The sequence below is a fragment of the Talaromyces stipitatus genome, genomic scaffold (genome assembly GCF_000003125.1).
Source record: "Talaromyces stipitatus ATCC 10500 scf_1105507295515 genomic scaffold, whole genome shotgun sequence".
In the NCBI taxonomy this organism is placed as follows: domain Eukaryota; kingdom Fungi; phylum Ascomycota; class Eurotiomycetes; order Eurotiales; family Trichocomaceae; genus Talaromyces; species Talaromyces stipitatus.
Window position 1 is genome coordinate 2,345,708 of NW_002990118.1, and position 16,080 is coordinate 2,361,787.

At 47.8% G+C, this 16,080-nt stretch overlaps 7 protein-coding genes across 8 annotated transcripts, besides 2 other annotated features; 2 read left to right on the plus strand and 5 right to left on the minus strand.

The window, feature by feature from the left end:
- Positions 1-340: 340 nt before the first annotated feature.
- Positions 341-3,075, minus strand: TSTA_049080 (uncharacterized protein; the record flags this gene model as incomplete). The annotated part of the gene is made up of 2 exons (XM_002485376.1): positions 341-1,398; positions 1,454-3,075. 2 exons carry the CDS (start codon positions 3,073-3,075, stop codon positions 369-371), a joined length of 2,652 nt encoding a protein of 883 aa, XP_002485421.1. The 3' UTR covers positions 341-368.
- Positions 1,236-1,268: a microsatellite.
- A 670-nt stretch (positions 3,076-3,745) lies between the features above and the next one.
- TSTA_049090 (uncharacterized protein) lies at positions 3,746-4,318 on the minus strand (the record flags this gene model as incomplete). Its single annotated transcript, XM_002485377.1, has 2 exons — positions 3,746-3,939; positions 3,961-4,318. The coding sequence occupies 2 exons, from the start codon at positions 4,316-4,318 to the stop codon at positions 3,746-3,748; spliced, it is 552 nt and encodes a 183-aa protein (XP_002485422.1).
- Positions 4,319-5,869: 1,551 nt separating this feature from the next.
- On the plus strand, positions 5,870-7,480 carry TSTA_049100 (Golgi integral membrane protein (Cln3), putative; the record flags this gene model as incomplete). Its single annotated transcript, XM_002485378.1, has 3 exons — positions 5,870-6,023; positions 6,108-6,837; positions 6,887-7,480. The coding sequence occupies 3 exons, from the start codon at positions 5,870-5,872 to the stop codon at positions 7,392-7,394; spliced, it is 1,392 nt and encodes a 463-aa protein (XP_002485423.1). The 3' UTR covers positions 7,395-7,480.
- Positions 7,481-7,860: 380 nt separating this feature from the next.
- TSTA_049110 (lipase, putative) lies at positions 7,861-10,507 on the plus strand (the record flags this gene model as incomplete). Its single annotated transcript, XM_002485379.1, has 5 exons — positions 7,861-7,909; positions 8,027-8,059; positions 8,107-8,191; positions 8,243-8,929; positions 8,977-10,507. 5 exons carry the CDS (start codon positions 7,861-7,863, stop codon positions 10,430-10,432), a joined length of 2,310 nt encoding a protein of 769 aa, XP_002485424.1. The 3' UTR covers positions 10,433-10,507.
- Positions 10,508-10,688: 181 nt separating this feature from the next.
- Positions 10,689-11,325, minus strand: TSTA_049120 (uncharacterized protein; the record flags this gene model as incomplete). The annotated part of the gene is made up of 2 exons (XM_002485380.1): positions 10,689-11,013; positions 11,107-11,325. The coding sequence occupies 2 exons, from the start codon at positions 11,323-11,325 to the stop codon at positions 10,726-10,728; spliced, it is 507 nt and encodes a 168-aa protein (XP_002485425.1). The 3' UTR covers positions 10,689-10,725.
- A 1,394-nt stretch (positions 11,326-12,719) lies between these two features.
- On the minus strand, positions 12,720-13,369 carry TSTA_049130 (uncharacterized protein; the record flags this gene model as incomplete). Its single annotated transcript, XM_002485381.1, has 3 exons — positions 12,720-12,939; positions 13,006-13,159; positions 13,192-13,369. The coding sequence occupies 3 exons, from the start codon at positions 13,367-13,369 to the stop codon at positions 12,720-12,722; spliced, it is 552 nt and encodes a 183-aa protein (XP_002485426.1).
- Positions 13,370-13,994: 625 nt separating this feature from the next.
- On the minus strand, positions 13,995-14,980 carry TSTA_049140 (uncharacterized protein). 2 transcript variants are annotated; one of them, XM_002485383.1, is made up of 4 exons: positions 14,915-14,980; positions 14,733-14,822; positions 14,519-14,682; positions 13,995-14,437 (listed from the first exon to the last, which is right to left on the minus strand). In XM_002485383.1, exons 1-4 carry the CDS (start codon positions 14,962-14,964, stop codon positions 14,358-14,360), a joined length of 384 nt encoding a protein of 127 aa, XP_002485428.1. In that variant the 5' UTR covers positions 14,965-14,980; the 3' UTR covers positions 13,995-14,357. The 2 variants fall into 2 exon arrangements, with proteins under 2 accessions (XP_002485428.1, XP_002485427.1); XM_002485382.1 differs by having other exon boundaries at positions 13,995-14,682.
- Positions 14,981-15,453: 473 nt separating this feature from the next.
- Positions 15,454-15,494: a microsatellite.
- The last annotated feature ends 586 nt before the right edge of the window (positions 15,495-16,080 follow it).

Sequence of the window (16,080 nt, forward strand, 5' to 3'; positions counted from 1 at the left end):
GGTCATGTTTCATTTGGTATGCACCTGAGCTTGAGAAATATTGACATGCTTATTCAGGTATAGTTGCATTCGTTATCTGGTGTCCCTATGTAGGGGGGTAATCAGGGTTCCTCACATTACCCCTATAACCAGATACTTTCACCTAGGTATTGTAAATACTTCATGAAATACAAGATCAGAAAAGAAATGTAAACTTGTATTGCGACGAAGCTACACTAGGTTTGCCTCGGCCCGGATATTGGGCACTTGACCAGAACAATCTAAGACAAAAACAAAGAGTCAAGGCGCAAAACAGACGAATAGAAGATGAAACCAATCGCTATCATAGAACCCTATACCACCTAGAACGCCTTTTGAATTCATATATATTATGATACAGGTTGCACCGGTGCCGACGCAGGAGTCTGACGATTAACCATGTCAGAACTACCACCAAGCACCGAGCCCGCAGCTCCACGCATTCGTAGCAGACCCGGTCCCGTACAAATTCGTCCGGTTTGCATCATATTGCGCAGCCGCTTTCGTCGAGCGGCTCCGCTACGCTCTTCGCCGCGGGTTGATCCTTCGTCTACCCATTCGATGCGTTCAATTTTGAAGCTCATGCCGTCGTGGTTTCCGTCCCAGGCGCGGGACTTGAGACCAAACATGAGAGTGGACTCGTAACGTTCCAGTCGTGGTAAAATGAGTAATGTGATGTGTAGATCTTTGTTTGGTGGAGGGACAGGTGGGATTGATAGCTTTGCTGTCGTTCCTGTCTCACCGGACGCTTGTGGGGCATGGTGATAGTCGCTTTTGATCTCGAGATCGAGCATTGAAATATCGACATCTTCGCCCCATGCCCCGCGGATATACCCGGAGTGGATGGCAGCAGCTACAGGATCTGAGTCGTCGGTATAAACTCCGGTACCCCAGACGGCTCGACGTGCACAAATCTCTTCTCGGTGATTTGGATCAATACGGAAACGAGGTACACGAATGGTAAATGTGCAGTTGTCTTTCCCTTCAAATCGAGGTATAGGAACTGGGGTACTAGTATATCCGAACTTTTGACTTTCTCCAGATGAGTTTGCACTTGGCACGCCGATACGTGGCGAATACAAAGTTGAGCCCAAATGGTGTCGTGGTAGATGAGCGACGCTTGTCAATAGTGGCTCAACATTAACCAGCGTTCGAGCATCCCGTAGCGGAAGATTGGAAGGAGCCGAAGTAATATTAGTTGACACGTTACGTGGCGCGTGGTGGTGATGGTGATGATGGTGGTGGTGGTGCGCCGGTGTCATAGATGGTCCCGTAACTACCTGCTCAAGGGGTGCAGGGCCTTGGCCTAAAGCACTTGCTCCAGTAGTCATACGTGGTATAACACCCTCATCCTCATTTTTGTATCGATGGTGGTGATGACTGTAAAGGTCAGGTTAGCATCCTTCCCAGAAGTGTTTGAAGCATAAATACATACTGATGATGGTGATGATGGAGATGCCGACCTCGACGAGATCCACCTCGCGTTGCTTGAGTCTGTTCGCCGATGTCACCTGCAGGCTCCTCGTCCTTTGCGCTTCGCTTCCTCCCCAGAGTAGCACCACCGCGACCACCTTTGCCCTCATCGACATTTTCGGATGTACCGTAGCCATCTCGTTTGAAAGGGCTTGCAGTCATCGGAGTTGAAGGGCCGCTTCCTGTTGAACTCGAAGGACCTGTCCCCACGCCGCTGCCAATACCCGCAAACACTCGGCCTAGTTCTCCTTTGAGGCCAGACTCTCCAGCAGAACCGATGAATTGGGCTTGAGCTCCTTGTACAGCCTGAGGTAAAGGTGATGCACGTCCAGCACGTTTGCCGTCTGCACCTATTCCTAGTAGAGTTCGGTGTTGCATCAGATCATCACTGCCCTTCCTACGCTGATCGTCGGTTACTGCTGGCCCCGGTCCTCCAAGCGATGGTTGGCTGCTGGAAGGTGCAGAAGTGACGGAAAGTGGACGAGGCTGTGGTTGATGTTTCCCTAGGAAAGATTCATGGGGAGGCGGTGTCGGTTGGCTTTGGCGAGAATGAAGCGAGAAACTCGAGTTGGGTGGCGGGGCTGCAGGAGCGCTTCTTGTGCCTAATTGCGAACCAAGAGACTTGGTATAACTCTGAATAGCGCCAAATCCAAAACTTGATCCGGAACCCGACTCAGAGGCAGTTGTAAATCGTCGCGCCTCGGGGGACTGGGGTTGGCTTCTACCAATCTCCCATGACGAACGCTTTTGAGGTCGATCTTCATCCCGCTCCACCGGAGGAACTCCATATCTACCATGTAGAAATCCAAATGCTGGCTTTCTGTCCGCCTCAAGGGTCGCATTCCTCTCTTTCTCTCGTTCCCGCGCCAGTTGTTCCTCTCGAGCTCTGTCTGAGTATATGCCACCATATCTAGGACGTGCATCGTGGTCAAGATACGATGGGTTACGGCGCGTACTTCCGAAAATACTGTCGGCAGACGTTCGGGACCGAGGACTATATGCGGATACTCGAGTTTCTTCTTGTTGTGGTTGACTGCTGGGTCGTTGAATAGTGCTGTTGAGACTCATTCGGCGAGAGTGACTGAAGGGTGGATCGGAAGAGGTAGCAGTGGTAGGGGACTTTTGACTATTGGTTGATTTGTCGGGATACTGTGAGAAAGATGATCGACCAAAAGCGAATTTCGTCGAGTCTGGAAATCCACTAGAGTCAGATCTCGAGGACTGACGGGAGAGTGTTTCTTTGGCAAATGGTTTGTCTGGGGTTTCGGAGCGGCGCATTAAAGGGTGGTCGATAGACGACGCAGGCCGGGCAGGCGCGGTTGGTGGAGACATTGCGCCCGTAGAATTTCGGGAAGCTCCAAACGAAGATGTCGACACGGATGGCCTTGAGAAGAGCGAGGCTGGATGATCGCGGGACGGCCGATCAGGGTCTGATCCGAGCATTGACGATATTGACATGCTCGTTCCAGGACGGTGTATCGATCCGAAGCTGTGATCACGAGGAAACAAGCCTTGTGAGGTTTGTGATAAAGATCCGGCTGGGTTGCGAGCTGGATACGGCTGCGGAGGCGACGGAGGGGGCATTTGGCGGTTTCCGAGAGAATGCGCAGATGATGTTTCTGAATTTACTAAAACTGCTGGTTAGCACAGCGCTCGTTTGAGAGTCTCACTGACGATGATGGAAACGGTGTTATGATAGGCAGGACGTGGAAGAATGAGCACCAGCCCCATTGGAACTCACCACCAGGTGTAGAAGAAGCTGATTTGGGGTTCCGATTCCGATTCGCGGACCAACGGTTTTCCTGATCGCGCGGAGATGAGGTACGTCGCACAGTCAACACTATGACAGACGGTGTAAGAGATATATCTCAAGATAGACCATGGTGAAAACAGAGAACGCGCTGTAGCAAAAAGGAAGCAGGGAGGAACAAAATGCGGGAAGCAGCCGAATCTCGTGGCCTGAGGTTTGGTACGCAATCTTCTGGCCATGCGGGTAGGGATGCGCGCTAGTCCATAAGAAGCTAGCACGGAAGCTGGACCAAAGCGGCTAGCTCAGCCGATGATTCTGGTCTGGTCTGGCCTCACAACAAAAACGCATCATCGATCGGCGCTTTTGCCGAATGCTCGTTTGAGGTATACACACAACCTTTGCCACGAGATAGACATTCCAGAGTAGCAGATATGGGCCTTGGTATTTCCATTCTGCTGATCAGGTGGGCACAGGCATCATGCTGCGGTTGTACTACCCTGGCAGTTACACAGTGCGCGTCACACAGATCTGCCAAAAGACAACACCTGAATCTAACACAATCGCTCGCGAGATGGTCTCTGTGTATGTGGCAGTCTCGAGGAACAGGGCCTTATATAAGGAGAGGTTTGTATATGCGAAACAGCAAGAGGTGGGTGATGTGTCTAAGCGGAAAAGCAAGGGGTACGGAGTATTCAGAGCTAAAAGGAGAATTTTCTTACCGTCACGATAAAAAGCGCTGTCTTTCCCCAGAATTCCATTATTCTTGACAGGCGAAGCAAGCGCCGAGCGTTTTGCTGGATCCGACTGCATTGCGCCAAAACGCGTAGGGGACGTCGACCGAGTTTGAGATCTCAAATCCGGGTTATAGGAATGTGCGGCGTAATTATATGTAGGCATCACGCGAGAGGGCTCGTCTGCTGGTCGATTTAGCGAATCGTAGGTTGTTTGCGATCGTGCCTCCGGTCGCGACGGCGGTTGTTGGGACGATCCATACTGCCGTGAGTGTTGAGGAGCAGCGCTAAAGAGCGACGGCCGAGGAAAGGGGGGGTGAGGGATAGACGGTGGCCGAGACTCCATGTTATTCCAATACTATCACTGACATGAAGTAAGATGTTCTCGATAAGTCCAGGTCGATGGTTGAGTCTCGAGTCGGGTCGGAAGAGAAAGTCGCGAGCTCACACGTGCCAGTCCAATCGCGCGGAATGCGAGAGGCAGTGATGGAGGACGAAGACGATGACAACTAACGACAAGTTACGCGAGAGTCGATAATCAGGCGGTGCGTATAACTTGAATATCGTCGACGACGGTTTAGGGAGACTGTCGGGGGCAGTTTGCTTGGGGAGAGAAGAAAGGAAAACACACAGAACGGGTGTGGAGAAGGCACTTTCAGTTTCTGCTGTGAATCAATGGGGTGCTGGTGGGGCGAGCCGTCCCTTATCCCTGCAGCTTACAATCATACTTACCCTAGCTGTACGCCGATGTCATATATTACTAGGCGCTGCTTGTGTTCTTGGAGCTTGGGCATCATGGCAGAACGAGAAGAAGTTCTAGTAGTGTTACGGTCTTCTTGCTGATATTGAGCCACAAGCAATATATGATTTCATCAAGGGCAGACTGCTGATCGACCTCGGAGGATTGCGATTTGGATCATCTGGCATGCGAATTGGGTGGTTAGCGCGGAATATAAGCCGCACCATACATTACAGGTACGGTAATGGTCTGTATTAGTACACCCGAGCAAGCCGTATCTTATTTTGGAACAGCCACTCGTTTATTTTCCAGTATTTCTCCGGCATAACATAATGACCAACGATCTGATGCCTTTACTCAGACTGTATTTCTAATTTCAGCTGGTCAGCTAGTTATACCTCACTCAATTATGCTTGTGCGTTAGGCGACAGTGATCAGAGTGCCGTGCCCAGGCAAATACTACTCCGCAAATAAGGTTGAAAGATCATGCGCCGCCGGAACACGTCAGTTATTTCTCTCTCCGCCAACAAGATTTTCATCTCCAGCCTGAAGACAGGGTTCACGCATCTAAATAGAAATTCGATTGAAGAAATTGTTGGGAGGCGTGTAACCTTGAAGATAGAGCGTTCCTTCATCCAATTTTCAAGCCTCAAATGCCGTACCTATGGGGCTATGGCCTAAGTGTAACCGGTTTCTGGGCCCGCTAGTAACTTAGGTTGACACGAATCCTTCAGACTTTGGTGCAAGATCTGTCACATGGATGAATAAAAATTTTCCGCATATTTTTGTCGGTATATACCACATATCATTCATCTTCTGAGAATTGATTTGTTCTCTCCCGTCCAAATGTCCTCCGTACGGAGTGATACAGTCAAAGATCGTCTCACCGCCCAGCCGTACCCGCTAATGCAAGGTGGAGCAATGCGCTAACCGTACCTGGCTAGGGCGTTCCTTACCGACTTCTTATCGTTGCGTATCTCCCATGTGGCCCGTGCGCGTTGTGTCATCTCTCGAGAGCTTCATCTCATCTCCGGACGTTGCACACGACACCATCCCATCTCCTGTAGTGAGCAACGCTCACTGCGGCTGAGATAATGTAACTGGAGTGAATACAAGGATTGATATCAACCCTCACAACATCATCGACTTTCATCTGTTATGTCTGATAGCTCGGACACGGATACTGTTTTCCCTGCCATGCCCCTTCCTCTTCCTGGAAGTCCTAGCTCATCATGGGCCAGTTTTCGGGACAGATTCAAAGCTCTCTTTCATGATGCAGATCCACGAGTGTGCACTGCTTTCTGGTTTTTTGGTATGTATTCGCAACGGTCGCGTGCTCTCGCAAGAAACTCAAAGCCACTTTATCGAAACTTACACTAATACGATGAATCATCAGGCCTGATTAACAACGTTCTCTACGTGATCATCCTCTCCGCCGCCCTCGACCTTGTCGGCTCTGGTTTCCCCAAAGGAGTCGTCCTCCTAGCCGATGTCGTCCCATCGTTTGTGACTAAATTGACCGCGCCGTATTTCATCCACGTCGTTCCTTACCCGATTCGCGTCCTGGTATTCGTCGCTCTGTCGGTATGCGGCATGCTCATAATCGCTCTAACCCCCGCCCATACAGATGGCCGGTCGATTTCTACAAAACTGGCCGGAGTCGTCCTCGCGAGTCTGTCAAGCGGTGCTGGCGAACTCAGTTTCCTGGGTCTGACACACTTCTACGGCAGATTCAGTCTTGCCGCATGGAGTAGTGGTACTGGTGCAGCTGGATTGGTTGGTGCCGGTGCATATGCCATTTCCACGACTTCTTTTGGTCTGACCGTCAAGTCTACGCTGCTGGCATCGGCTTGTTTACCGGCAATTATGCTGGTGAGCTTTTTTGGCGTTCTACCTTTGGCCCCGTTGCGCCATGCCGCTCGTGAAGCAGCACACTCCCAGGATGCTCTCCATAGAGGCGACGAGGTTGAACCGCGACACGAAGATGAGACCCACGAGCAGGATAGCCTCTTAGGTTCTGGGCATGGCAGACTTTATGTGAGAGCGGTCGAGCGCAGCAAAGTTTCGCAGGCATGGACCTCATTCCAAGCGAATCTAAACCGTTCCAAAGGTCTTTTTTTTCCATTGTAAGTCGAGCCATAGACACTGCTACTTTCACATTCTAATTCCTTCTAGCATGCTTCCTCTTCTTCTAGTATATGTCGCCGAATATACCATCAACCAGGGCGTGACACCCACGCTTCTATTCCCACTAAAGGAGACGCCATTCGAACAATATCGCGCATTCTACCCAGCGTATAACGCCATCTACCAAGCCGGAGTTTTCATTTCCCGCTCGTCCATACCATTCTTCCGGGTGCATCATCTTTACTTTCCGTCGTTTTTGCAAATAGCGAATCTGGCCGTCCTCACGTTACACGCTTTGTTCAACTTCATTCCGAATGTATATATCATCTTTCTCATCATTTTCTGGGAAGGACTATTAGGTGGATTAGTATACGTCAATACATTTGCCGAAATCGCAGATCGAGTGCCCGCTGCAGATCGAGAATTCTCCTTGGCTGCGACTACCGTAAGCGATTCGGGGGGCATTTGTATTGCGGGATTCCTTGGGATGGCGTTTGAAGTGTGGTTGTGTCGATGGCAAGTTTCGCAGGGCAGGAAATACTGTACAATGTCGTAGTCGATCATCTGTCAGATAGTCACATGCATCCCGTCTCATTCTCGACCAGTCTCGCTTAGTCATGGTTACGCGTCGCTTTCACATGCAAATTCAGTCTTGGAACTTTCCGAGTCGTTCCATACTATGCATATAGAAACCATGTCAATATTCTAAACTAAATAAGAGAATGCGCGAGTAGATACAACAGCCATCTAGGCAGATAAATCATTATCGTAACAACCCTCTCTGTAGCATAAGTAAGTGGCTATCGCCGGCTGTTCTTTCGTCATTCATCCCCATATTCGATTCAATAGGTATTTGCATGTGACATCCCTCGATCCATACTCCACACTTTTCGAACTATGACAATAACCTATCTCCTGCGTATCAGCAATACAGTCTTTAATATCCATGTTGTTATTGACTAGAATCATATCATGTCTTCTTTGCTTATACCCGGTTTTGGTCTATAAATCCCCTGACGTTTATGGCGGGCCTTGTCCTTTTAAGCGGCGTTTTACCCCGGATTTTGGCTTGTTCTTTGAGTTGGCTAGATTGATGTCTTGTCAGTGGTTGACTTGGCTAGATATTTATGATATATCGATGAATTTTTGCATCTATCATGGTCTATGATATTTGAAATGATTTGTTAGGTTATTTGAATCAAAAGATTTACAAGATGATAGGTAAGTTGGTCGAATACTCATACCGGAATACCTCACTGACGAAACAGACCACGTCCTGGGCCGGCCATCCACACAGTTCAGGAAAATACAAGTCCTGACTGTGGTGTCATTTTGGTCTCTATACCTATTCAGGTGCGTACCCTCAATATTCAAAAGATCACAATCCAATTGACCAAACAACAGAGGCAACAACCACGGCCCTCCAGGCCTCCGAAACCTCTCAACCCGACTCCGAGACCGTCTCACTCCATGGCAGACGATGGTCATAACCCTCCTATGGCTCTACGTAGCCCGCAATTTCTCCAAAATTATGGGCTTTGAAAGCCCCGAACCTTTGGCAAATCTTTATTCAAGGTCTTACTTCCGCGCAACATGGATCACAACCGCGCTCGATGCCGGATTCTGGACAGCCATGAAAATACGACCCAAATGGTTACGCGATATCGCGTCGATGGTGTTCAGTCTCTACTACCTGGTTGCTGCTGAACAGGCAGATGAAAAAGTGCGTAGGGTACGCGCTACATTGACCGTGGAACATCTACGAGTTTCATGGAATAAGGCTACGACGCCGTATCTGTCTGTATTGAATGCGGCTGTACGGCCTAGATATACGAAATACGCGCCGAGACAAATCAGGATTGCGCGACTGAGGGAGTCGGCGTATCGAGAGCCAGTTAATGCATGGCTTTATTTCGATGGTTCACTGGCCGAATTACGGGAACAGACACAGCTCGTCCTGGATATTCCCGGTGGTGGATATGTGGCTATGAACCCCCGGACAGCGGACGATAAACTCCTAGCTTGGGCTGGAAAGACTCGAGTTCCGATTTTGAGTCTGGATTATAAAAAGGCTCCCGAGTTCCCTTATCCGTATGCGCTGAATGAGTGTTTGATGTTTATCGGTCTATTGTGGCTAGTAAAGGCCGTTGTGTCGGTCTTGCTGGTCATAGTCGGCCTCATATCGTCGTCTCGGGTGACAGTGCTGGTGGAAATCTGGCCACGGGCATGACAATTATGATATTGCAGTCTGGTAGGACTGAAGCTAGGAAATGGTTAGGTGAAGTCCCGCTTCCGGCACCGGATGGATTGGTTCTGATTTATCCTTCGTTGGATATGAATATTGGTAGTTGGATGACGGAGGAGCAAATGTCTTTGATACAGGATAGGGGTATGCGAAGGACGAATGAGAATGTGTTACGACGGAAGAGTGAGGATTATAGTCGCCTGACACCAAAGTCTTCGCACTCGCTTTCATCTGGTCATCACGACTCCTCTCCGGTAAAGGACTATTTCAGCAGTCGTCCTCAACCGGTCGACAAAACTGATCCAACCTCTCAAAACCAACCAACTCAAATAAAAACCCGCATAGCAGTTTCTTCCATGATCTCCTATTTCGGCGACCGAATCCTCACTCCCGAAATGATGCGCGCAATGATAATCCTCTATATCGGCCCTCACAACCGTCCAGACTTCAAGACCGATTTCTTACTCTCACCCATCCTTGCCCCGGACGCGATTCTGGCCGCGTTCCCCAAAACATATTTCCTCACTGGAGAACGAGACCCTCTCGTCGATGACACGGTCATCTTTGCAGGACGTATTCGACAAGCAAAATTACACCGTTTCCGCGAACGGCAGGAACTTGCGTTGGAAAAGTCTAGAGTCGAATTTAATGAAAAGGACTATGTGGAGGTTAATTTGATCCCAGGGATATCGCATGGATTCATCAATTTTCCGGGTATTTTTCCGGATAGTTGGAGACATATTCATAAATGTGCGAGGTGGATTGTAGATTTGTTGCAGTTGGCTGCTGAGAGGGAGCTTAAAGCTTCGGTTTCTAGTGTTTCTTCTACTGCTCCTGAAAAGAGTTTGAAGACATCTGATCCCAACGGCCAGGAAAAACGACATGACACAGAAAGTAGACGCAGTTCTCTCGCAGAGTCATCGGCCGATGAAGATCATCCATTGGAAATGAACTTCACGCCTATCAAGAACACCAATATCATCAGCAAAGACTCAGACAAGAAAGCAATCTCCACAAACACACAAACCAAGCCCTCGGATTCATCGAACCTAAAAGATATAAAACAACGCCGTCCCCGGCGACCATCACTGAGTACTCCAAACAAACCACTCTCATTCCCCCTGCAACTCCCATTACTCAAAACAATCAATAAATCAGCCAACAGGACCGGCCCAAAAGAGTATTATGACGCTCAAGACAACGATGATGATGATGCAAACAGTGCCGTATCCGCCGAGAATGGGAAGACGTTTACTCGGTTACCGAGTGAGGAGGATTTGATAGGGAGACGAATGGATGGGTTGGCGGGTGGATTGATGGGGTTGGGAGAAGGTGTTAGGACGCCTTGATATGGATATATGATTGGGATATAGAATGATAGTGATTTCGAACGAATAGATATGCTGTCGTGATGATAGGAAGGATGATATACGATGTTAGCATTAGACCTGGTTTTACTTCTTCCAGTTCGTAGTGCATGCATTACCCAAATGCTTAATGGCAGGCATCCTCTATTCCACAGAATCGAGACAACCTCCACGCTCTCTCATATCGTCAGTAACAACAATCGTGTAGTTGCTGAGAGATGTATCCGCCAGCAAACGCAGATTTAGCAACAAATGCCTCCCTTGTCATCTTCCCACTATCCACAAGCGCTTTTTCCGTCCGGTGCTTCATCATACTCGTCCAACTGGCTCACCTTCCGCATTGCAAATGTGTCAATCTCCTCAGCATCATCAAAGATTTCCTCGTATTGCGCCCGTTTGGTACCCCTAATATAGCGACGCAGTTGTATAAACGGAAAGCTGCGGTGGTCGTTAAATCCGAACGAAATCAACATATGTAGCCACATAGCTCCCGAATCTTGCGGCCACTTAACCAGACTTGAAAGTTCCTTCTCTTCATTCTCAGGCATACACTCCTCCTTTTCCTGCAAAACACGTATAAAAATGTCCAAGTACTTGAATTACCGACTAGCAATCTTGGGTGGCTCGTCACCTACGCAATCCTACGCACTATTGACAGGTCTATCCTGAAGCCACCAGGGCGCCGATCCAAACAACTGCGCAGGCCCGATATAAGACCATTCGAGGTCCACAACTCCGACAACAGTGAGGTCTTCCTTGCTTCGAACAATCAAGTTGGCCAAGCCAAGATCATTGAATATCAGCTTAAAGTTGCAAGCATCATATTTTTTAGTGATGAGGCCCAGTATCAAAGCTTGTAAAGCTTTGAAAACCATAAACTTGTCTTTCGCATCATATAAGCCACACACTAAGTTTGGCTGATGAACAAGCTGATCCCAGTCCCCCCCAACGACTTATTGGAAATACTCGGTAGTTGTGGCAAAGCCCTGTCTCGATCACCTTGGTTATCTGTCAGTTGATAGTTCACGGTATGGTAGAAGATCAATTATACAAAATGTGTCCACTCCCCCAATTTGTAAAATGCTATGCCCCTCGAATATCAACGGCCGTCTTGTAGGTGTAGCATTTGCACCTCTTTAGTTTTAGGCCATGGTAAACTATCAATCTGATCAAAATCCAGATTGAATAGCTGGACCAAAATTCTCACTATCTGTCTACATATGATTTCAATGTCGCTGTCGCTAATGCCCTCTCTTATGAGCCTGGTTGGCCGTTCAGCAGTCGAATCACGGAGAATGTCACTGAGGCTCACTCCATCATAGTAAATGGACTCAAGCCGAGTTTGTTGCTTGCAGCGATTCCCCATGCTCTAACCCTGGGAACTGGAATGGTAGTCCTTTGCCCGATGATATTCAGAGCTGTGATCTCCATGGCAAATTTTTCATCGGTATGGACATCACTAACCATCCCCATGCGAGCGAAACTGACCATCCAGGCAGTATTGTCACTAAAGACCATCTTCATACCGACATTGAATGTGCCATGGTGGAATGTGCCTTCCAGGTAGTAGGGAAGTTGGTGGGGATGGAAAGTCGATATCCATTTGCAGAGGCGGCCGGCTTGATGTTTCTCATTGACCTTACGACCCAGAGTTGCGACTGGACGTCGTATGATTGCAAACTCTTGTTACATGACGCATGTGGACAAATATGTGGTCAAAGACATGCCCGCTTTGATGGGCTCATCATTGTATTTAACCCCGTTCTCTCGTATAAGTTCCTACGACTTCAACAAATTCTAAACGTAAAAATTGCATTGTAATAGCTCAAATACCTGTCTATCGTGATTTTGGACTGTCGCATACTTGCATTCTATGGCCTGATACGTAGTAGTGTTGGGGTTAGGAATGGCTGCATGGCGACACTCAATAAAGATCCGATACGAAAAGAATCACCAAGAATGTGGACTGCCCCTTGGAAATTCCCCTCCAATCATCCTCATATCGCGTCTTGAAGCCACATAGATTTGATAGCGAAGGCCATCAAGGAGTAAAGATGGTGGAGGTTGTGCAGGATTATGGTGTTGCTCATTTTCGTGCAGTATAACCCCCCAGGGGTGGAGTGATTTTCTGCTCTTCGTGGTTCACAGGAACAGTGTAGAGAATCTAAGTTATTATCTTAGAATACAACCCGCTCTCGAAGGTGAATGAATAGTAACTTACTTGTCTTGACTGCCATGATATAGCTTCCTCTTTATCATGATCATACCTCTAGACCTCCACAAACCCGTTCTGAATAGCTTCCTCTTCTCCTACCAAAGGTTTCAGCTTGACTAGGATCACTATGCCGATATGACCCCGTGACCCTTCCAGAAGAAGAGTGACATCTTGAACCAGATCATCATACGATTGACTATAACCCGATTCCACACAAATATTAGAGAACCACCGACTTTCGGGCGTGCAGAAAGCAGTCTCCATCTCTTTCCGGCTAGAATATCCCAGTTTATAAGCTTTCAATCAAGTAGGGATAAGTATCAAGTAAGTAACAGCTTACTTCCCGGCAAGACATCCTTCAAATAGTCTCATCCCCGTACCGCGCCAGCAAATGAAGTCTTTTTGCATTCCCAGGATCTCTTCCATTGTTGTATATACCAATTCCAGAACCATGAACGAGCGCGGCCACGCATTTCGGTTTTCCTCGTTATAAACTTCAATATCTATTGTTCGGAGTTGAAACGACCACTTGCACGAGGAAACCTCTCGAATTCTCCATCCTCCATAAGCATCTTTTCAATCTCCATGAAATCTTCGGTTGTGCATTTGAAGTGATGGGCGGCCTCTTCGTCGTCCGGTGGACGAAGTATGGTGTCTAGTATGGTAGCGACACTTGCTTGAACGTATTTTTCTCTGATAGCCATGGCGGAGTGGTATACGGGTATTCAGTCTCGACTTCACCCAAGAGCGGCTTAACGGAGTTTACAGAAGAAAAAGAAGAAGAAATTATACACTCTGATGATTAGCAGTATTTTTGATGTCAACATTCAACCTACTTACCGAAACTCAATATCTATCACATCTGAAGCGCTCCCGAAGATGAAATGTTTTCGCAGATATGGACGAGGTATAATCTCCATGGGTAACAGTGGAAGCGAGATGAGACGATGCCTCATTCCCTTGCTGGCGATTTGAAAATCGTCGAATGCCACCAGACAATCAGCATTACCCCCATTATATCAAAAACTAGAAAAAGCATCACTCCCTCTTCGAACCAACCCGACGAAACGTTCGAAATATCCATCCATCCAACTCCTCCCGGCCAGCCAAGTATCCTATGTGAAATTTTCCCAATTCAGTAATGAAAATAACCCTAAGAACATCATGTCAATAACACAAGTATTAAGTAAGAGTAGTATCTCCTGAGGTGGGGTTGCGGTATACCCTAGAATAAGCATGTTATTACATCTGATGACATGTAAATCTTACGTTTCGCTCCCCGTTTCATATGTTTGAAAGTATCATTATGAAACATCTAAGAAACTGCATGGGAAAGAAGATTAAACATGTATTATATGGTATCAACGGGCACGTAACAATAACTAGGAATAACATAGGAGATCAAACGAATGTCTCTTGGCCCGGCTAAAAGACAAACATGCAAATGATAAACAACGAGAGGGCCTGCCCGACTCCTGAGCTCCTGCGCCATGTAAAAACGTCGGGAAATAACATGATAAAGTATATCCGGAAGAATATTAGGAAAAGATAAAACGAATAGGTGGTCGTTGTCGAAGTAAAAAAGCACCGACTCAATTAGGAGTGGCCTTGTCACTTGAAAATCATGCTCAACATCAAACAAACAAAAAAAAAAAAAAACACTAATCGCATGCCTTATGGCCTGAAAGACGACTAAGAGGCATGTGGCTTGCCTTTGTCGGTGTCCTCTTGGTCATCCATGTCGTGGGAAGTGGCTGCCGAAGTGTCAGAATCTGTAGCACCTTCATCAGACTGGTGCTCATCCGAGAGAGTCGATGATGTGGGAGAAAGAGCCCGGGCCAGGTCACTCTCACCTCGGCCTTCTTGTTGTGCTGAGCCAGTGCCGTGGAGAGTATTATCGCCGTTCTCGGCCGCAGCGTCCTTTGCGGCCTGCTCTCGCTGAAGAAGCTCTTCAGCTTCGCGAATTCGCGCTTGGAGGGCCTCAAGCTCACGTGTCTGAATGGTCATGCGCTGTTTCCTGTCCGACAGTCAGCATCGAGACGCCAGAATATCAGTGGATAAGCCTACTTGAGTTCAATAGACTGTGTCAGGTCATTGACTTCGTTATCGAGCATAAAAGCACTGTCAAGTGCTAGAGAAAAAGCCTGAGCCATGGTGCTATAGATAGTCAGCAAGAATATATCACAAAGAGTCAAAAATGACATTCAAAAAAGGTGATGAAGGGAAGCAGTATAGATAGGTTGACGTACGACTGTGGGCGGCGAGGGTTGGGTTTCCACTCCTGCTCTGTGTCGGACATCTTGGTAGTGTTTCCCGAGAAATCCGTGGAATGTCTGTAGTATGTATATCGTCACCCGAAGGAGTAACCCAAGGAGTAACAAGAACGCGGCTTTTGATATCCCAGGAAATGAGCTCCTCTCGGATATGCTGATGTCTGCTTTATATGTATGTGTGTGTTGTCGAGATAAGGCTGAGGTCAAGGCTTAAGTGGTCGGGGTTTAGATCTTGTAACCGGTTCTGCGATTGTTTACTTTCGGTTCGATTCCGCGAAAACAGAGCCAGCTGAGATCGATCACCTGAGCGAATGATGTGGATAGATTGCGAGCACGAGATGGAGAGTAGGACAGGTATGGCGAGAGTCACAAGAGGACGGCCACTGCAGGGTATAAAAGTTCCGGGTAAAAGTATATGGGTATATAGATTGCAAAATAACGATGTGGTATAGAGGTTGAGTGTGTCTCCAGGATGATTATTAGTTGTAAGCAGTAAGGGTATATAGATTAGACGAAGGAGAGAGAGAAGGGAAGAGAAAAGAAGAAGAAGAGAAGAAGATTATGTTCAGTTAGGCTAGTGTAGCTCATACAGAAGGAGCACTTTTTAAGGAGTCAGAAAGGAAGGAGTGGGTTGACACCTGATCCGCGAACCAGAAGCCCCTAACGGCATAGCTGGTATCCGCAATACGGGTAACTTACAGGCCTCGCTCTTATTGAGGACGCAGTATCTGTAATACCATTACTTGCATTTGACATAGGGCAAGAGAAAAGGGGGAGGGGTGTGCTCTCTGACTTAACAAGCCTGTTAATATTTCGATCTTTGCTAGCACAAACTACGTGCATACCCGACGAGATTCTCATTTCCTTGCAAACTCCCATAGGCAAGTTGACGTTGTGGCGCCGGAGGGGCTCGTGCTGGGTCCTCTATTAAGGGGTATGCCTTGGAGCTTGTTAACACTAAAACTGACCAGTGCCAACCCAACGCTAACCAACGCTAATCTTAGTGCTGTCATGAATTGCAAGATGCTACAAATGTGCCTCGGAGTTCCGACCACAGGTAGCGAGTCTGTGTATAACTACATATGGGGCTCGGTTGCGAGAAAACATACCGAATGATCAGAACATCTTCGTATATACTGCCG